This window comes from Vombatus ursinus, unplaced genomic scaffold, assembly GCF_900497805.2.
Source record: "Vombatus ursinus unplaced genomic scaffold, bare-nosed wombat genome assembly UNPS02007284.1, whole genome shotgun sequence".
Lineage (NCBI taxonomy): Eukaryota > Metazoa > Chordata > Mammalia > Diprotodontia > Vombatidae > Vombatus > Vombatus ursinus.
In genome coordinates, this window is record NW_020947062.1 from 12,291,471 (window position 1) to 12,313,725 (window position 22,255).

Sequence of the window (22,255 nt, forward strand, 5' to 3'; positions counted from 1 at the left end):
TGGAAATAAAAGGAATATACCTTTTTTCTCAGCAGTGCATGGCACCTACACAAAAATTGACCATGTATTAGGGCATAAAAACTACAGTTAAATGCAGAAAGGCAGAAATATTAAATGTATCCTTTTCAAGTCATAATCCAATAAAAATTATATCCAATAAAGGGCCATGGAAACAGATTAAAAACTAATTTGGAACAAAATAATTGAATCCTAAAGAAAAAGTGAGCTGAAGGAAAAAAAAAATCACAGAAACAATCAATAATTTCATTAAAGAGAATGACAATGAAAAAACATACCAAAATTTATGGGATACTGCAAGTAGTACTTAGGGGAAATTTTATCTTTTTAAATGCTTACATCAATAAAAGAGAGAAAGTGTAGGTCAACGAAGTGAGTACGTAATAAAAAAAAACTAGAAAAGAAGAAACTGAAAATACCCAATAAACACCAAACTGGAAATCCTGAACAAGCAATTTTCAAATGAGGAAATCAAAGCTATCTATGATCATATGAAAAAATGTTCTAAATCACTACTGATTAGAGAAATGCAATAGATACCATCTCACACCTACCAGATTTTCTAATATGACAGAAAAGGAAAATGACAAATGTTGGAAGGGATATGGGAAAATTGGGACACTAATTTACTGTTGGTGGAGTTGTGAACTGATCCAACTGTTCTGGAGAGCAATTTGGAACCATGCCCCAAAGGGCAGAAAACTGTGCACTAGCACTACTAGGTTTGAATCCTAAAAAGATTTTTAGAAAAGGGAGAAAAAAAGGAAAACAAACTATATGTATAAAAATATTTATAGCAGTTCTTTTTGTGGTGGCAAAGAGTTGGAAATTGAGGGGATGCCCATCAATTGGGGAATGGCTGAATAAGTTGTGGTACATGATTGTGATGGAATACTGTTGTACTATAAGAAATGATGAGCAGGATGTTCTCAGAAAAACCTGGAAAGACTTACATGAACTGCTACAAAGTGAAATGAGCAGAACCAAGAGAACATTGTACATAGTAAGAGTAACATTGTAGAATGATCAACTGTGAATGACTTAGCTTTTTTCAGCAATACAATGATCTAAGACAATTCCAAAAGACTCATGATGAAAAATGCTATCCACCTCCAGAGAAAGAACTGATGGAGTCTGAATGCAGATCAAAGCATACTTTTTTTTAAAACTTTCTTTATTTTTCTTGTTTTGTTTTCGGCCTGTGTTTTCTTTCACAACAGGACTAATATAGAGATATGTTTTGCATGACTGTATGAGTATAACCTATATAAAATTGCTGGCTATCCCAGCAAGGGGAGAAGGGAGGGAGAGAATTTGGAACTCAAAAAAATTTTTTAAATGTTAAAAATTTTTTTACATGTAACTGGAAAAATATTTTTAAAAAGGAAATTACTTATGGAAAAAAAAAGAAAGAGTACTGGCTCTTGAGAATACCTGGGTTTAAATCCTACCTCAGATGCTTATTATCTGTTTGATTCTGGGCAAGTCATGTTAATCTCTCTGCGCCTCAGTTTCCTTATCTGTAAAATGAGAGTGTTGGAACAAATAGTCAACAAACATTCATTAAGCATCTACCCTGTGCCAGGCACTATGCTAAATACTGTGTATACAAAAACCAAAAAATAGTCCCTGCTCTCAAGAAGCTTACAATCTAATGGGGGAGACAACAAGCAAACAGATATGTACAAACATGTACTCTCTCTCTCATATAAATGTGTGCATGTGTATATGTGTGTATGTGTTTGTGTTTTTGTGTGTGTGTGTTATAACAAATATTATAACAAAGAAGGGAGGAGAGACAGCAATCCCCTCCTAAGTGGGAGTGGCATGGCGGGAGGGAAAGAGCAATAGGGGTGGAGAAAAGACTAATTCCCCCCAAAGGGGAGGAGAAATCATGAATATGTAAGATAGCAAAAGCAACATTCTTTTCCCTAGTGAACTGCTAGAATTTGAAGATAGGATGGTCTACTTATCTACAAGGGTCCCAGCAGCACAAACAGTTTCTCAGTCTGGTGCAGACTGACTGTGCCTGCTTTGACTCCCAAGGATATACAAGGAATCCAGCTTGGGGTGCAAATAATAAGTTATGTCAGCTGTGGGTCAGGAAGTTGGGGGTGGGGCGCTTTGTCCTTGGCATGTTTAGGGCCTCCTTCATACTCTGGGTTCAGTGTTTCTGGAAAATATGGCAACTCAGAAAGACGAGGTCAGAGGACCCCTTAGCAGACACACACACACACACACACACACACACACACACACACATACGATATATACATACACACAGCAACAACTCACTTTTCCAGGTTATAGTTTTTACAGAAATGTCAGTTATACAGAATAAAAGGGGCTATTTCAACTCATAGCTCCAAATCTGTTTCAATATCTCCTTTTGAGTTATTTGTGTAGCCTTAGTAATGATTACAACTCATATTTCTATTCCACTTTAAGGTTTATGAAGCACTTTTCTTACAATAGTTTTATGATGTAGATGGTACAAATATTATTGTCCTCATTTTGCAGATAGGAAAACTGATGCTCAGAGAGGTTAAGTGACTTACATATAGTCACAATCTAATTTTAAAAAATTTAAACACTTAGGTATATTGTCAATTTTCTTGTTTTCAATATCATAAATTATAGACATTCAATATAATCAAGAATTATAAAATGCAGGTCAACACAGGATACTTTCTGTGTTCCCTGTTGCCAAAGAGCTTGGATCCCTTTTAAAAGGCCAGAGTGCCACAACACACAGACACCACTTATAAGGAAAGCAATCGTGCTTAAAATTTCACAAGATCTAAGATATAGAAGACACTTAGGTCATCCACCCAAACTCTTTATCTAATGTTTTACTGTTAATTGCCCCCCCACATTGCTGTCATTTCCCATTACTCTTCCCACTCCCCACTCCAAAAATGGTTCTCTGGGGAAAAAGTTCAGGAAGAACACGCTGATCATGACTGGCAGCAGGTGCCTTGTTCAGAACCTAAGGTCTCCCACTTTATTACTGAGAAGGCATCATCAATCCACTGGCGTCCAGACTGCATTGACCTGATTCGGACTTCTTTCAGTCCAGGCCTGCTCAACCTACAGCCCGCCAAAGGATTCCGCGAAAAACGTAGAGGGTTCCCGAAATCCTTTGGTGGGCCACAGGTTGTGCAAGCCTGTTTTAGTACAATCCCTTCAGTTTATGGATAAAAATCTGAGGTCTAGACAGGAAGTGACTTACTCTGGATGACAGAATCACTTATTACTACATCCAGAACTAGAACCCACATTTCCTGACTCTTATTAGTTTTACAGTGCTGTTTCCAAGGATGGTGAGGAGACTAGAGACAATGCCATTCAGGTATCCGAGGAAGGTATTGGGGCTATTTAGCATGGAGAAGAGAAGGCTTAGAGGTTAATAAACAGCTGAATGGCTGTCATGGGGAAGAGGGATCAGACTTGTTCTGGTTGATCCCAGAATATAAAACTCGGAGTAATGGGTGGCAGTTGATTTAGGATTAATTAATGAAAAACTTCCCAATAGAGCTATCCAAAAGTGAAAAAGGCTGTTGTAAGAAGCCCTATCATTCTAGGTGTTTGCATTAAGGTTAGATAACTATTTTTGGAAATGTTTTAGAGAGGATTCTATTCAGGGACAAATTGGGCTAGATGACGTCTAAAATCCCTTCCAACTCCAAGATTCTATGATTTTATGAGATAAATCTGCTAATTTGCAAAGTTTTTCTGTAACTGTTTAAACACATTACCCTCTTCTCTACTGTACTCATATATATGCAAAAGATACTTAGAATCAAAATAATTTTTATGAAATTATGTGCTTCTTACCCCAAAAGCTAATCATTTCATTTTGAATTAATGACAATTCCTTGTGATCTTCTGACAATATTGTTTGCATGCTAATTTCAGCACACATCAGCTAGTATTTATACATTCTGACATCAAAGTCAAAGTATTATACATTCTGATAATAATTTACCTGCTCATTAGGCTTATGAATTGAACACTTACATACTATACATCGGGACAGTAACAGCTCATTACTCTAATTTCCAAAAAAGACCTCATTAAAGATTTACGCTAAACTTTAAGTACTTGTGGACAGTCAAACAACAGCCCACCCTATCTGAAATGGGTTACCTTTGAAATCAATGCAATAAACACCTGACATCCACATCTTTAGAATTAAATTTAAACATTTCCTGAACACTTGTTATATGTAGGATCTGGGGGGAAGAGGACAGATAAAGCATAATCTCTACCTTTAAGTATCTTATAATACAGTAAAGGACAATTAAGACATATACGCTTACTTTAATTCATTGAGGATCCATAATTGCATTGGTTAGGGTACTCTTCTCTATGTTGATAAATTGCTGTAGCCAAAAAATCCATCCCCTAGAAATAAGACACTTCAGACTTAGCAAAGTGATCCACAGACAACAGACACAAAAGTCCATTGCTGGGCTTTTACCTGAAGATTTTTCCAGCTTACCAGAGATTCTGCACTTTTGGCAATGCCTTGGGGACCTCAGGGTCATTTTCATGTCATAATGAAATGTCATAATAGGACTTTAGAGAATTGAAGATAGTACTTAAATTGAGTATAAAAATACATTAGAAGTTATGTTTTTAAAAATTTATAGTAGCTCTTTTGGAAGTGGCAAGGAACTAGAAAATAAGGGAATATCCATCAACAGGGAAATGGCTGAACAAATTATGATATGTGAATGTAACACAATATTATTGTACCAAAAGAAATTATGAAATGAACAATTTCAGAGGAACCTAGGATGCCTTATATGAACTGACACATAGTGAAGAGAACAATCTATATGATAACCATAATGCTGGAATGAAAAACAACTTTAAAAGAGTTAAGAACTTTGATCAATATAATGATCAACCACGATTCCAAAGTACTGGGGCTAAAGTATGCCGGTGGTTGTCCTCTATTCTTGAAGAGGACCAAAAATGACATCACCATGTTGGGGTCAAGGTACCAATATGAGCCCAGAAGGCTCTACCACAGGTTGGGCACAAATAGTCCATATGTACATTTAGAGTGGAGATGTCTCTAAATTTGTATATCTCATCACAAAGTATGCTACACATTTCCTGAGAGGTGATGGACTCAATATGCAGAATAAGACATACATTTTTGGACGTGACTAGTATGAGAATTTGTTTCACTTGAGTATGTATATACGTTAGAAGGATTTTTTTCTTGAAATATAAAGGCACATATATAATGCGAGATAAAGCTAAAAAGGCACGATGGGCTTTAAAGGATGGAGGGCCTCGAATGGCAAGCTAAGGAGGCTGAACTAGACGATGGGAAAACAGTGAAGGTTTGGAAAGCACAAAAGTGATGTGGTCACATTTTCCACTAGTAAGATTAATCTGGGTGCATGAGCAGGACAAATTGAAAGAGGGAGGGTTTAGATAAGAAATAAAGTTTGGAGGATATTACATGAAGCCAGGTGAGAGGTTATGAGGGCCTGAATTAGAGGTTATTGGAGTGAAAAATAGGTAAACAGATAAAAGAGAAATTACAGAGGTTGAAATGACAGGACATGGCAAAATGTGGACTCATATGAGAGATGAATAAGAGGAAAGAATTAGAGACCAATCTAGGTTACAAGAAGGGGTGACTAGAAAAATGATGGTGTGAAAAGAAACAGGGAGGTTTGCAAGTAAAAGTGTTTTGTTTTGTTTTGTTTTTTTAGGCAATTGGGGTTAAGTGACTTGACCAGGGTCACAGAGCTAGTATGTGTCAAGTGTTTGGTCTGAGGCCGGATCTGAACTCAGGTCCTCCTGACTTCAGCGTCGGTGTTCTATCCACCTAGCTGTCCCCGTAAAAGTGGTTGTGAGGGAAAGGTGAATTTATTTGAGATATGATAAATTTGAGGTGCTAATGGGACTATAGTTGCCAATATCTTTTGGGCAGCTGGATATGTAAGACCTGAACTTGAGGGAGAGGTCAGCACTGAAGATAGAGGCTTAGGAGCCATTGGCAGAGTAGTGATAGTTGAAGCCATAATGGTCGCCCAGGTAAGGAGTTTGGAAGGAAGAGAGCTAAAGACAGAAATCTGGGAAACACTGACACGTAAAGGCAGAGGAAAAAGGAGAGAGAATAGTCTGAAAGGTAAAAGTAGAATAGACTAGAAGACACTAGACTAAGAGAGTCTAGTGTCAAGAAAACCTAGGAAATAGAGCATATCAGAGAGGAAGAGGTGGCAGCATTCAGTGTTGCATGAAGGATGAACTGAACAGAATTGTCATGGGACACAGCATTTAGTACAGTAGCAATAGGAAAAGTGAGAATAAAAATGGGAAAGATCAAAAAGACACCCATAAAGGCAGTGAGGGCAGCTAGGTGGCAGAGCAGACAGAGCGCCAGGCTTGGAATCAGGAAGATTCATCTTCAAATCTGGCCCCAGACACTTCCTAGCTGAGTGACCCTGGGCAAGTCACTTAACCCTGTTTGCCTCAGTTTCCTCATCTGTAAAATGAACTGGAGAAGGAAATGGCAAACCACTCCAGTACATTTGCCAAGAAAACCCCAGATGGGGTCATGAGGAGTCAAACATCTCAACAACAACAACAACAAAAGGCAATGAAAGTAAAACTTTTGTAAAGAACTTGGATCTAGAATCATGGCCTCAATTTGAAACCCAGTTCTGCCAATAACCAGCAGTGCCCTTGGCCGAGTGACATCCTTTGGGTAAACTCTGGTTTGCTCATTTTAAAGATAAGAGTATACATTTACACAGCCTACTCCACAGGATTACTGTTATAAAAGTACTTCATAAACCTTAAAGTGCTATAGAAATGTGTTACATTGCTATTACATACTATTAATATTATGAGTTTGAGACTTTGACACTTCATGGAATCTGTAATGTTCTTCCCACTGGTACAAGGCTGCTGTCCATCCATTCCTCCTCTGTCTTTGTAATACTGGATCACATTCTTCCACAGATCCTCTACACAGAATCCACTGTTGGTGGCCCTTTTAGGTATAATGACAATAATGCACCAGCCACCTGCAGTTTTTCACGTAAATAGGTTGTGGCCAAGTTCATATGCCTGCTTTCCCCAGCTCTTGGGGAAATCCTAATGGAGGCCTCTACTACTTTATTGGGGGCTCATTTCAAGGGACTTATTCTTTATTTACATGCTAACTTTGGAAGCCTCCAACTCTACAGAGGAAGTAAGGAAACACACGGTTAGATAGTTGTCCTCTGCTTACCTGACTCTAGTCCTCCATACTCGTAAGGGTACTGCACACAGAGGGAGAGCTGCAGGCCAATCTGAGTCTTCCCAGCCGAACTCTGCCCAGCAAGTTCTGTGATTCCCACCAGGGGGAGACCGCCTCTTAAAAGTCTGTTAAGTATTGAGCAACCAAAGCTGAGTTTCTTATGCTGGGCTGGGAATTCCTCTTTCTGTTGATATATGTGAAGTGCTTAAGGATTTAAAAAAGAAACAAAATGAAACACCATCAAACAGTTTTTCATTAAGAATCAACAAATCAATGTCCAAGTTTTACAAAGCATCATAGATGCTTGTCATACCAAAGGTTTATTTGGTTTATCTAGTTACCAATATAACTCCTAGGAGAAAAGCAAGCTAGTAAAGATTATTGATTGGCTAACTTTTTTTATACTTAAGTTTGTTATGGTTCAGTCGTGTCCGACTCTTTGTGACCCCATTTGGGGTTTGCTTGGCAAAGATACTGGAGTGGTTTGTCATTTCCTTCTCCAGTTCATTTTATAGATGAGGAAACTGAGGCAAACAGGGTGAAGTGACTTGCCCAGGGTCACACAGCTAGTATATGTCTGAGGCCGTATTTGAACTCAGGAAGATGAGTCTTCCTAACTCTTGGTCTGGTACTCTATTCACTGCACCACCTAGCTGCCCTTTATACTTAGTTCCATGACTTTGAAATAATGTTTTATTTGGCAGGGGTGACCTATTTTTTGAACTATTTTTGACCTATTAGTAGGGCTCAATGTCAATATTAGCATCTTATGCATAAAGCACACCCTATGGTAATATTTTCCATATTTGCACAATATTAAATATGAGAAAAACTGTCCCATGAGAGACCATTATAAAATTTCCATTCAATTCAGCAAACCTTTTAAAGCAGCATAGCACAGTATAATGGAAAGAACACAAGAGAAAAATCAAATGACATAGAGTCTTAGTTCTTCCACTTATTAGGTATATGATCTTGAGCAAGCCACTATATTAAGTCTCAAACTCCTCACCTGTAAAATGGATATAACAATACTCTCTGTCTCACAAAATTGTGGGGATTAAATGAGATAATGTGTATAAAGTACTTTGCAAATTACAAGGTGCTATTTAAAAGCCAATCACTATTATTTTAAATGCTTATTATGTGCTGGGATATGATGCAGGCTTATGGCCCATGTACAAGTAACTATAATACAAACTAATATATAAACAAATCAGAGAGGTGCAAACAAAATGCTAAATAAAGTCAGAGGAAGGATACAATATGTTTTGTTTAGCACAAAGGAAAGCTGCTTCTGTACATAGCTTGGTACTAATTCAGTTAGAACACCATCAGGAGCTGAGACCCTCCTTGGAATTTACATAACTAACCTTGAAACAGAATAGACCTAAAACTTCTGTCTGTTATAATGAAAAGGCCAAGGTAGGAAAGGCATTAATTCAATACATATCCTACCTAACTGTATCATGTGGTTAATTCTATTTTTAATCTATTTTAATCATCTGCATATAGAGGTGGGTGGGTGTTTGGCAAGAGTTTTGTGAAAACAAAGTCTTCACTGGCACAACTGTGGGGCCTTCTGGATTTACACTAGAAGAGGCTCACTTCCCCTTTCTCAATCTCAGATCCCTCATCCAAGAAATGGGGGTAAACATTCCCTTTATGCCTTACCTGGTTCAAATAGGAGATTCACATAAGAATAATAAATAATAAACAATATGAGAGGCTCAAATAAAAATAATAACAATAACAATTCATAATACTTAAGTGTTTTAGGGTTTACAAAACAAGGAAGGTAATAGGAATGTTATTATTCCTATTTTACAGATGAAAAAACTGAGGCAAAGAAAGGTAAGTGATTTGATTAGTGTAAAAATCAGAACTTGAACTCAGGTCTTCTGACTTTAAGACTGCTGCTCCCTTCACTACCCCAGGCTGCTTCTCAGCAAATAGATGTGAAAGCACTCTGAAAATTATAAATGGTTATGAAAATATAAAAGATAGTAACATTATTAATATCACAATCTCTGAATGCTCTGGGGAACCATGTGGTCGAGGAGAAGGGAAAAGAATAAGCCTTTGGATAATGCCTATGATGTATCAAGCACCATACTAAGTGGTTTGGAGCCTGAAAGACCAGGCCACTTGGACCAACCTTAGTCTTATATTTATTCCATGCAAGACCAGAATGATACCTGCACAGATCACAACACTGTCCACTTTACAAAAAGCCCCTGGGTTTCTCTTTGTACATTTGGCTTCTTTCCTCATGCCACTGTTCTTCAACCTTTCTTTTCCGCACAGAAGAGGTGTCTCTTTTCTATTCTATTCCTTATTTTCTTTTCTCTGCCACTGATCCACACCATTCTCACACATTTCTCACACTCACACTTCTCCTGCTGGTAGTCTGCTGTTCCAGAAGGTGCTACAGTTGTCTCTGTCAGACTCTGAATACCCATGCCTTCCCTGCCATCTCATTAGGAATGTTATAGGACCTCACTGAGAAATGTAACAGCAGGTATGAGGTAGGGAGCAGGGGAACCTCACTCACAATCACACTGTACACAAATCCGATGACAGGGAGAATCCAGGTTGATGATGCATGGCCTATGGTAATGCTGTCTTTGCAGATGAAGAACAGTGCCTCCTATTAATAAGTGAATCATTTTAAGAGACATGCCCCAAGATCCTATACACATTTCAGAATTTAATGTCTCCATTTCTTTCCTCATGATGTGCTGAGAAGGTTCTTTCCTATCAGGGCTGCCTCTCTGACTCCTATCAATCCTTCAAAGTCCAGCTCATATACCTTTTTCTTGATTAGCCTACTTGACTCCCCAAGTCAGAAGTGATCTTTCTTTCCTCTGAACTAACACAAATGTGAAAACATGGCAAGAGAGGTACAGAGCTATTTTGGACCATAGTTATTTGTGTATAGCTTCTTTCTCAAATAGATTGTAAGTTCCTTGAGAGTAGAAAATGTGTCTCATTCATCTTTGTATCTCCAACAATGCCAGACACAGGGTCCTGCACGTGGCAGCACCCAAAAGTATTTGCTGAATTGATTTTTCAGTGTTTTCTTGTTGCAGTTGAGAAAGGATCTTCCTATCTTGCCCAGGCTGCAAGTGTAGCGGTCATGGGCACAGTCCCACTGCCCCATTTCTGACCTGGCTGGTTCACCCCTCCTTAGGGACGCCTCCTTAGGCTACACTTACTCCACTGTGTCAGGCAATACTTGCTAAATTAAACCTTAAGATTTTGAATGTAGGGAAGAAATGACTATAAAGCTAGTCTGATTAATTTAACAAAATATGGAAGTGGCATATAGGCAAGAGTCTGAATTGCATTTATGAATCAGCTCTCTGAACCTTAGTTTGTTCTGATAAATAAACATAACAATGTTATTCTGTGGAAACAGCTATTTAAAAAAATGACAACTAACTTTTTGGTTTCAGTAAAAGTGAAAATATTAGGAAATAATATTTTTCTCTAAAGCTGTTTCCCAAATGCTTGGAAATGTCCCTTGGAGGGGAAAAAAAATCAACTTTTCTTAGGGAAACAGATTAAGAGTGGTACCAAACCCTTTATGAAGAATAACTCTGATCTTGCTTATATCATTTCATTTTCCCATTCCAGAAGTGATTTGGTTACTGACTCAACTAAGGGCAATCTCCTCTTTACTTGCTCGGGTTAAGTGATTGGTTTGTTAGCACCCATTCTTCCCCACCGAGGAAGGATTAAGATGTCAATGGAAGGGAGGAGATACCTTAGTTTAAGTCTTGGAGTGAAGGAAATGGTGCAGGAGGAATGATAGAGACTTGGTTACTTAATGTTCTGGAGAATTAACCCAGATTGTATTTTAAGATATCTTTTCCTAGTTCAAGATTCTTATAAATGTTACTTGATATTGTCTTGGAGCAGAGAGTCATATCAGAGGACGGGGGACTATGCCATCTAGGACATATCTCTCTACAAGCTGGAAATCACATGAATATAGATAATGACAAACTAAATAAAATTGTTTCTGGCAGATAGGAGTCTGATGTAATAGTAGTAGTCGTCATTATCATAGTTACAGTTCTAATAACAATGACAGAAAGGATTCTAGGGAGGGACTCTTATTTTTTTTAAAAGCAATTGGAGTTAAGTGACTTGCCCAGGGTCACACAGCTAGTAAGTGTCAAGTGTTTCGTCTGAGGCCGCATTTGAACTCAGGTCCTCCTGACTTCAGGGTTGGTGTTCTATCCACTGTGCCACCTAGCTGCCCCAGGCAGGGACTCATAGAAGGGTGTGCAGATCAAGAAATAGGAGGGCAAGGGGATAGGACAAGAGAGGGATTCTTAGAAGGGGTTTAAATTAGGGAGACAGTGACTAGAAGTAAATTAAATGTCTGAGAAGGGGTGGGTAAAAAGAAGAGAGAAGGATAAACAGTGAGGAAAAGTAGGATGGAAGGAAATATATAACTAGTAATTATAACTTTAAATGTGAATGGGATGAACTCACCTGTAAAATCGAAATGGATAGCAGAATGGATTAAAAACCAGAACCTGACAATATGTTGTTTACAAGAAAGACATTTTAAAGTGAGAGACACACATACAGTAAAAATAAACGGCAGGAGTAGAATTTATTATGCTTCAGCTGATGCAAAAATAGAAGGGGTAACAATCATGATCTCATACAAAGTTAAAGCTGAAACATTTAATTAAAAGAGATAAACAGGGAAACTACATTACGATAAAGGTACCATAGATAATGAAGTAATATCAATACTAAACTTATATGCACCAAATGCTACATAGTATTCAAATTTTTAAAGGAAAAGTTAAATGAATTACAGGTGGAAATAGATAGCAAAACTATAATAGCAGGGGACTTCAACCTTCCCCTCTCAGATCTAGACAAATCTAACCAAAAAATAAATAAGAAAGAAGTCAAAGAGATGAATAGAATCTTAGACCAGCTAGCTATGATAGATATCTGGAAAGAACTGAATGGGAATAGAAAAGAATATACCTTTTTCTCAGGGATACATAATACCTTTAGAAAAAATGACTACATATTAGAGCACAAAAACTCTATAGTTGAATGCAAAAAAGCAGAAATATTAAATGCATCCTTTTCAGGTCATAATGCAATTAAAATCATATTTAATAAGAGACTATGAAAACACTGATTAAAAATTAACTAGAGACTAAATAACCTAATTGTAAAGAATGAATGGGTTACAGAACAAGTCATAGATGCAGTAAATAATTTTATTAAAGAAAATAATCATAATGGGACAATATACCAAAATCTATGGGATGCAGCCAAAGCAGTACTAAGGGGAAAATTTATATCTCTAAATGCTTACATCAATAAAATAGAGAAAGAGTAACCAATGAATTGGATATGCAATTAAAAAAACTAGAAAAAGAACAAATAAAAAATGCCCAATTAAATGTCAAATTGGAAAACCTAAAAATTAAAGATGAGATTAATAAAATTTAATATAAAAAAGCCACTGAATTAATAAATAAAACTAATGGTTTGCTTTATGAAAAATAAAAAATAAAATAGATACACCATTGGTTAATATAACTAAAAAAGAGAGAAGAAAATCAAATCACTTACCAAAAATGAAAAAGGTGAATATACCACTAATGAAGATTAAATTAAAGCAATTATTAGGAGTTATTTTGCCCAATTATATGCCAAAAAATTTAACAATCTAAGTGAAATGGATGAACATTCACAAAAATATAAACTGCCCAGATCAACAGAAAAAGAAATATAATATCTAAATAAATCTATTTTAGAATGAAATCGAACAGATCATAAATGAGCTTCCTAAGAAAAAAGCATCAGAACCAGATGAATTCACAAATTCTGCCAAACATTTAAAGATCAAATAATTCCAATATTAAATAAATCACTTAGAATAATAGGCAAAGAAGGAGTCCTACTAAATTCCTTTTATGAAATAAATATGGTATTGATACCTAAACCTGGAAGAGCAAAAACAGAGAAAGAAAATCACAGACCAATTTCACTGATGAATATCATTGCAAAAACCCTAAATAAAATACTACTAGGAGACTACAACAACATATTACCATATATCACAAAGATTGTACCAGGAATACAGGGATGAAAAGAAAAACTATTAACATAATTGATTATATCAATAATATAAGTAACAACAATCATGTAATTATATCAACAAATGCAGAAAAAGTTTTTGACAAAATTAAATACTCATTCCTATTAAAAACACTTGAAAGAATAGGTATAAATGGATTTTTCCTTAAAACGATCACCAAGTAATATCTGTAATAGGGATAAGCTAGAAGCCTTCCCAATAAGATCAGGAGTGAAACAAAAACGCCCATTATCACCAACATTATTCAATCTTATATTAGGAATGCTAGCAATAGCAATAAGAGAAGAAAGGGAAATTGAAGCAATCAGAACGGGCAACGAGGTAATGAAACTATCTTTTCACAGACGATATGGATGATATATTTCGAAAATCCTAGAGATTCAATTAAAAAGCCAATTGAAACAACAATTTTTACCAAAGTAGCCATATATAAAATAAATTCACATAAATCATCAGCATTTCTATATATTACCAACAAAACCCTGAAAGAAGAGATAGTAAGAAATACCCTATTTAAAATAACTGTAGACAGCATAAAATACTTGGGAGTATACCTGCCAAGACAAACCCAGGAACTACATGAACATAATTGCAAAACACTTTTTATACAAATAAAGTCAGATTTAAATAATTGGAGAAATATTAATTTTTGATTGGTGAGCAGAGTCAATATAATAAAAATGACAATTCTACCTAATCTATTTATTCAATGCCATTCTAATTAAGTTACCAAAAAACTATTTTATCAAGCTAGAAAAAAAATAACAACTCATTTGGAAGAACAAAGGTCAAGAACATCAAAGGAATAGGGGCAGCTAGGTGGCGTAGTGGATAGAGCACTGGCCCTGAAGTCAGGAGGACCTGAGTTCAAATTTAGTCTCAGACCAAACACTCGACATTTACTAGCTGTGTGAACCTGGGCAAGTCACTTAACCCCAACTGCCTTAAAAAAAAAAAAAGAACATCAAAGGAATTAATGAAAAAAAAATGTGAAGGAAGTTTAGCAGTACCCAGATCTTAAACAATATAATTATCAAAACTATTTTGTACTGGCTAAGAAAAAGAAAAGTGGATCAGTGGAACAGAGTAGACATACAATATACAGTAGTAAATGGTTATAGTAACCTTGTATTTGACAAGTGTAAAGAGTTAAGCTTTTGGGATGGGATCACTATTTGGTAAAAAAAAAAAAAAAAAAAGAATGTTGAGAAAACTGGAAAGCAGTCTGGTAGAAATTGGGTATAGACCAATATCTTACACCATTTACCAAGAAAAAGTCTAAATGGATACATGATCTAGATATAAATGGAGACATTACAAGTAAATTAGAAGAACATGGAACATATTACCTATTAGACTTATGAAGAGAAGAAATTATGAATAAACAAGAGATAGAGAGCTTTGTGAGATGTAAAATGGATAATTTTAATTACATTAAATTTAAAAGTTTTTACACAAATAAAACCAATGTAGCCAAGATTAGAAGGAAAGCAGAATATGGAGGGAAAATTTTTATAGACAGTTTCTCAGATAAAGGTCTCATATCTCAAATACATAGAGAACTTAACTTTGAGATGTCATCTCACACCTACCAGTTTGGTTAAAATGACAGAAAGGGAAAATGACAAATGTTGGAGGGGATATGGAAAAACTGGGACACCAATACACTGTTGGTAAAGCCATGAACTGACCTAACCATTCTGGAGAGCAATCTGTAATTATACCCAAAGTGTTATAAATCTGTGTATACTCTTTCACCCAACAATACCACTATTAGGTCTGTTTCTCAAGGTGATCAGAAAATAAGGAAAAGAAGCTGTATGTTCTAAAATATTTATAGCAGCTTTTTTTGTAGTGGGAAAGAACTGGAAATTGAGAGGATGCCCATCAATTGGGGAATGGCTAAACAAGCTGTGGTATATGACTGTGATAAAATACTACTGTGCTATAAGAAATGATGAGCTAGTTGATTTTATAAAAACATTATTGTGAAATAATGAAGACTGAAATGAGCAGAAGCAAGAGAATGTTATATACAGTAACAGCAATACTGTTCAAAGAATAACTGTGAACCACTAAGTTATTCTGAATATTATAAATACTCAAATCAACTACAAAGGACCTATGAAGAAAGATGCTATCCATCTCCAGAGAAAGAACTGATAGCACAAGGATAGCACAAGGATAGCACAAGTGAGTGTGTGTGTGTGTGTGTGTATGCATCTGAGTTGAAGAGTGGCCTTCTCTAGTGCCCTCCCTTTAGGGAGGGAGGATGGGAGACAGTTTGGAACTTAAAATGTAACCAAAAAGAATTAAACTAAAATTAAAAAAAAAAAAGTAAATGACATTGACAATAGCATCATGTATAGTGCTTTAAGGTTTGCAAATGCTTTAAAATTATTATCTGATTTTATCCTCACAACAACCCTGGAAAGTAGTTGCTATCATCCCCATTTTATAGACAAAGAAATTGAGGCAGCCAGAAAATAAGTTATTCGCCCAAGGTCATAGAACTATGAGTGTCCTGAGCTTGATTTGAACTCAGTTCTTACTGACTCCAGGTCCAGTCTTCTACCTACTATACTACCTACCAGCCTCAGCATTAACATCAACACTCTTTTCCTCTGATACATGACAATTATACAGATTTTGAAACACGAAGGAAGACTCTACCTTATTTATGACAGAATGACCTTGATCAAAAACTTCTGTGTCAGTGGCCATCCCAGGATTCAAACTGGTATTAATCAACTTTTACGCAATTTATCTCCTCAAAAAAAAAAAAAAAAAAAGGTGCCAAGCAAAGTTTTGTCATTCTGTTGTTACCTGTCAGAACACAGTTGTTCCTTAGGGCTAAAGAGACTGTTTTCAATAAATGCTGGACATCAATGCTGGACAGTTTTGTTAGTCTCTGCAAATCTGGTCCAGAAAGGTGCAAAACTTCCTTTATTGATTTTAGTTTGGCTGAAACAAGAAGCACAAATACAGCAAGGAGAATCAAAACAATTGTCAGAACAAAAATTATTTTTGCAGATTTTAATTAGTAATTTAAAAAGGCAATTGGAATACAAACTTGTTCTTACACCAATTGTTAAAAATGTCTTTTTACACTTATAATGCACCTAAAATTACCTTTCTTCACAGCAGCAATAACTCTAGGATTCAATTCTAGTTGGTCCCAATCCATTTCTTAAATGTCTATACTACAGATTTGAGTAGTCTCCTATGAATAAAAGAAACATTGAAACATAAGGCAAAAAAAACTGATTCAAGGAACTTTTTTCTTTTGAACTATTTTTCATTTAACAAAAACCACATAAAATGAGCATTTCCATATACACTGTAAAATAAAAAGACTGTAGGTAATTTACACATCTATTATGTAGAACTTCCATTCCTTTTTAAGTATGTAATAAGTTTTGAACATAACCTTCAAAACTGTCCTGGATGTGACTCCTCCTGACATTCTTTCTGTCCCCTTTCTCACTAACTTTTTTTTTGGCTGTTGTTTGGGAACCCTCTCTCTCTCTCAGCCTGGAGTCAGGAAAGCCACAAAGATAAGTATAGATAATTATTATAAAGATTTTATAGCGATGAAAAGTAGACATATGACTTGGTATTATTCTTGTTCTCCCAATCATCTTTTTTTGACAGCAATATGGCCACAATTTTCTCCCATCACTTAATCTTCTCCTGTCTGAGGTATGTTGAGAACTAACACAAATACATAAATCTTACTGTGTAAAAATGTAGAGCTTTTGTATAATAAAAAGCAATCCATCAAGAATAAAAAAGGAAACAAAACACAGATTAGGTAAGAAGTCTTTTTGATAAGCACTTCTAATAGATGTTTTATATCCATGATCTATGAGGCACTGATACAGATTTATAAAATTTATCCCCTAAATATAAATATAAAAAGCATGTCAAAAAGAACTTTCAAAAGATAAAATATTAATTATAATTAACCTCCTAAGAAACTGCTAAAACTACTTACAAATTAGAGAACTGAGAGTTAAAACAACCAACCTACCTTCTATCCATTAAATTTGCAATGATAGTTAAAAATAATAAAATTCAATGCTATTGGGCTAAGAAAAAAATAGGTATACAAGTTGGACGAAGCTATGAATTGGTAACCATCCCTTTATAAAGTAATATGGCATTAGATGATAAGTTACAGTTATTCATACCTGTTGAACTAATGACACAATTATTGAGATCATACCATAAGGATTTCCTTGATAAATTTTTTAAGAGATTCATTTGTATAAAAATACTGTTGGAAGCATTATCTATACAGGAATAGCAAAAAACTAGAAATAACTTAAATGTCGAATGATCAGGGAATGGTTGAATAAATTCTGGTATATTAACATAATAGAATGTTATTATAATAAGAAATGATAAATATTAAGACTATAAAGAAATACAGACATCTTTGGACATGACCAACATGTTCATTTATTTTGCTTGATTATTGTTATTTGTTGTAAGAGAGGATTTCTGTTTGGGGACAGGGGGAAAGTGGGAGGTGACAGAGGGAAAAGAAAAAAAAGGACATAAGAAAATAAGTTAAGAAGAATTAACAAAGCAATTTTGTAATTTCTGTGATGAATTTAATAAATACTCAACAAATCATATGTAACAAATTCATGGATTCACATACAATTCTCTTTTGTTTCTCTCTGTACATGGGAATGTGTGTGTTTGTTGACGACAGTTTAAGATAAAAAAAATGGAAAAATGTATGAAATGATACAGAATGGAAAAAGTAGAATCAAAATACTTTAGAGTGATTATAACTACATGTGTAATCATTGTAATGCTTTTGGTGGATCTGTGGGCAATCCTTCTAATGATGTAAAGCACAACTCATCCATGATTTCTTATCCTATGTTACACTTAATCATATCTTTCTATAAGTCCTCTATGGGGAATCTATCCAATGTGCTGGGGTGCTAAGTGTCTTGACATTACAGGGACAATAAATCGTATGTGGATGGTCCCCAAGTGTTTTCCTTCATTTGTTAAATTACCACTCTGCCAGCCTCCTATTTTAGTGATATATCCCTTTAATGAGATATTTTATGGACTATGAGCACAATTCATTGTTGGTGATATGCTACCATCTACTTTTGCTTACTATGCACCTCTTCAATGACCTTTGGGTGATCTGCAATTTTGATTCAGCAAGCATTTATCAAGCATCTACTATGTGCCAGAAACTATGCTAAACACTAAGGGATACAAAGACAAAAAATGAAAATGTTCTCTGATCTCAAGGAGCTTACATTCTATCTGCAGAAACTACATATACAGATAAGTAAATAAATGATGATTCTTTCAGTGATTTTTCTGATTCACAGCCATGTAGCAATAACAGGAGTATATTTATATTAAAAAGATAGATTTTATTTTCAAGAATAAAAATTTGGGATCACTGACAGCACTAATTTCGCAGATACAATCCAATCTGCTCTCTTATGCCTATAAAATGATGGCTTAGTTCACTATTCATCTGCAATGTCTATTCAAAATATTCAGCATGGACTGATGGACTTGCTACATGGCTGTTTATCCAAATGCCCATCAATACCTGGACAAAAAGTATTATTTATTGTTTTGGTGTTTTGGGTGGTGTGTGTGTGTGTGTGTGTGTGTGTGTGTGTGTGTGTGTGTGTCTGTACGAACAAATGCTTTTGAAGGATTTTGGGATCCCATTTAGGAGGTTTTGCAATATTGCATATTGTCAACAGAAAAATCCGAAGGACCTCAACATCTATCGGGAATACCTCTTTAATCTGGATTATGTTCTAGATATCCTCCATGATAGTGACAAACAACGTCAATCATGATGTCCAGTTTTACTCTTGATTTGCTATTAATAAGCAAAAGGCTGACAAGCAAAATTTTTGCTATAGCATCTATCAAGGAATCTTATATAATCTTAATATGGGTATGGGAGAAACTATGGAGAAAAAGCACCCTTAGTCAGGCATAGTGGCTCATATCTGTAGTCCTTGTTGCTGGGGGAGGCTGAGATGAGAGGATTTCTTTAATTTGGGAGTTCTGAGTTGCAGTAGGGCTAAAGTTTTTTAGTTGACCACACTAAATCTGGCACTAACATGGTGAGACCCCAGGTGTAGAGGGGCACCAGGCTGACTTAGGAAGGGCAAACCAGCCAAGATCAGAAGAACAGAGTAGGTAAAAACTTCCATGCCAATCAATATTGGGATCAGATCATGAATGGTCACTATACTTCCAGAATGGATGAAAGAAGGGGGCAAAAGAGAAAGAAAAGAAAAAAAAAGCATCCTTGAGGATACATTTTTTCCATGGAATTAAATGTTTTTTTAATAGTCAACCAACAACAAACAGTGGAATCTTGTATTTTCTGGACCTTTTAATCAATTGTGGCTATAAAGATGTGGTTTCTTATAGAATATCATTTATTAAAAGCCTGCTTGTTTTCTTTTCTTATTTTTAGCAAGGATACCCTTAGATATGTTAATAAAATTTTTATCACAAAGATTTAGTTAAGATGAGAAGTTGGAATATGGGTCTGTAGTTACTGATGTCCTCTCAGTCACCTTTTTCTAGTAATAATATCTCTGATTTTTTTTAGCACCTTCCCCTTCTTTGAAAAATCTTAAAATCTCTCAATAAGCTTGAAACTTTTTTGCCTCCAGCATGGACATCTACTCTTGGTTGCATTCAGCTCCTTTCTTTTATTTTCTTCAGTGTTACTTCTATTATCTCAGGGACTTTCATGTTAGGAGTCTAAATAATAATAACACTAGACAAAATCTAGAAATTACACAGTAAATAAGTGGGGGGAGGGCAGAAGAACAAACAGGATGAGTTCAATATTACTTTGTTAAAGCTAATCATTATAACTTTGTTAAATATATAAATTATGGAAGTTAATTTCACATACAATATTTTATAGCTTTTGTGTATCTAAAATTTGGGTATATTAAGTTGACAAGTTTATAATAAAAATTATTATTGCAAAAAAAAAACCTTTTTATGGTTAAACTTAACATCAAATAAAAATTGCATACAGGATGTGTTTACTGTTGAGCTGAAGAAATATATCCCACCAAAGGTCCTATGCTTAATAAGGTTGTCAGATTTAAGAAAGAAGTTAAAATTTCAATACAGTGTCATTTTCAATTATCTAAAAACATCATTTGGGATGGTAATCTGCTCATAGGACCTTAGACAAATAAATTCATACTTATGCTAATAAGCAGGGGGGAAATAAAACTTCTAAAATTATGAAAGTAAAACAGTTCTGTTTTGCAACAAATATAAAAATAATTCTAATATTTATTAACTGCAAGTCTGTCATACAAGGTCATATAAGATAGCTAAAAAAAAAGATGACAACCAAGTGAAATGCAACAGAGGAAAGTGTATACCTTTAACAGTGGATAATTTACACAAAATATTATCAAATATAGAAAATGCAAATAATCCCCTTACTTTGGAGTATAACTGCATATGGAATGACACCAAATATAAAGTTAATTACTATATCCAGAAAACAAATGAAAAATATGTTATCTATCATTGACATACTCAGTTTCCAATTGCATGAAAGGTCACTTGACTGATGCATTCTTTGTATTCACCAGAGTAATTTTTCTTAAATCTGTCTCCATGAAATCTCTGTAAAGACAGTAAAGTCAAGTTTATTTCTGGTGCTCAGGGAAGTTAAAATTCTATAGTAAAATCATCAAAAGCAATTATAATAGACTAGGCCAAGAAAGTTTAATCACAGAATCATAAAATCTCAGAGATGAAACAAATCTCAAAGGTTGAATCTGTATCTGAGCAGGAATTGCCTCTAAAATATTCCTGGAAAATGCCCTTCCAAATTCAACTGGAAGACTTCTGGGGATGAGGAACTCTTCTTAAGCAGTAGGCTCCACTCAGTTGTTCGTAGCTCTGCAGAGCTAAGCAGATAGAATAAGACGACTCTTTCTTCTCTATTACAGTTCTTCAAAGGTCAGAAAAGGTTTCGTGGATGGTGGGACTTGAGTTGGGCCTTGAAGGATAAGTAGGTTTTAGATACATAGAGGGGAGAAGGAAGGGCATTTCAGGTAAGAACTGCATGGAAGTTGCCTTAGAATAGGACAAGGTACATATGATGTTCAGGAAACCTTCCTGACTGGCATGAAGAGTTTCTATTAGGAAGCCATCAGTCGGACTTTATCTTGAAGGCAATGGAAAGCCATTAGAAGTTATTATCTTGTTAGTTTGACAAAGGGCAAAGGACATGTATCATACTAATTGGCTGCTTCATTAAAATTCTTGAGCAGGCACTAAAATTCTGCTTTGTTTCATCATGGTATAATGAGGATCCTGATTTTTCAAAGGTTATGCCAATGACCCAAAAGCTCTGGCTGGTCCTGCCAACCTGGAAGGACTTTGAGGGGGGGGCTCATACCTAAGAAGAATTAATCTGGCAAAGACTATATTATGTGAAAAAAGGACTTTTAATGGTTTGCTTTCATTTCTCCTGAGAAAGTCTGAGGACTCTCCGAAATACAAATCAGTGGAAAAAAGAAGTTGAATAAAGGTTAAAAAAGAATCCACAGGGCATGAAAATTCTGCTTCATATTTCACTGAAAAAATTGAGGCCATTTGCTGAGAGCTCTCTTTTTTTCCCCCATCCTCTTCTTACATTACTCAGGGGTCTTCCCACATTATCTCCTCTTTCATGCCTGTGAAAAGTCATACGACACCTCTACACACACACACACACACACACACACACACACACACACACACACACACACACACAC

General features: G+C 35.5%; 1 protein-coding gene across 5 annotated transcripts in view; it reads right to left on the minus strand.

The window, feature by feature from the left end:
- Window positions 1-22,255, minus strand: part of XRCC3 (X-ray repair cross complementing 3) — a 55,191-nt gene that overhangs the window by 25,535 nt on the left and 7,401 nt on the right. For 4 of the 5 annotated variants that reach the window (XM_027849015.1, XM_027849014.1, XM_027849016.1 and 1 more), the window contains 4 exons: window positions 21,027-21,116; window positions 16,572-16,662; window positions 16,266-16,403; window positions 7,283-7,495 (listed from right to left, as the gene is read on the minus strand). In XM_027849015.1, the coding sequence (XP_027704816.1) occupies window positions 7,283-7,495; window positions 16,266-16,403; window positions 16,572-16,626 (406 nt within the window). In that variant the 5' untranslated portion in view covers window positions 16,627-16,662; window positions 21,027-21,116. The remainder of the gene's footprint in view (window positions 1-7,282; window positions 7,496-16,265; window positions 16,404-16,571; window positions 16,663-21,026; window positions 21,117-22,255) is intronic. The other variant, XM_027849018.1, reaches the window with a different exon arrangement.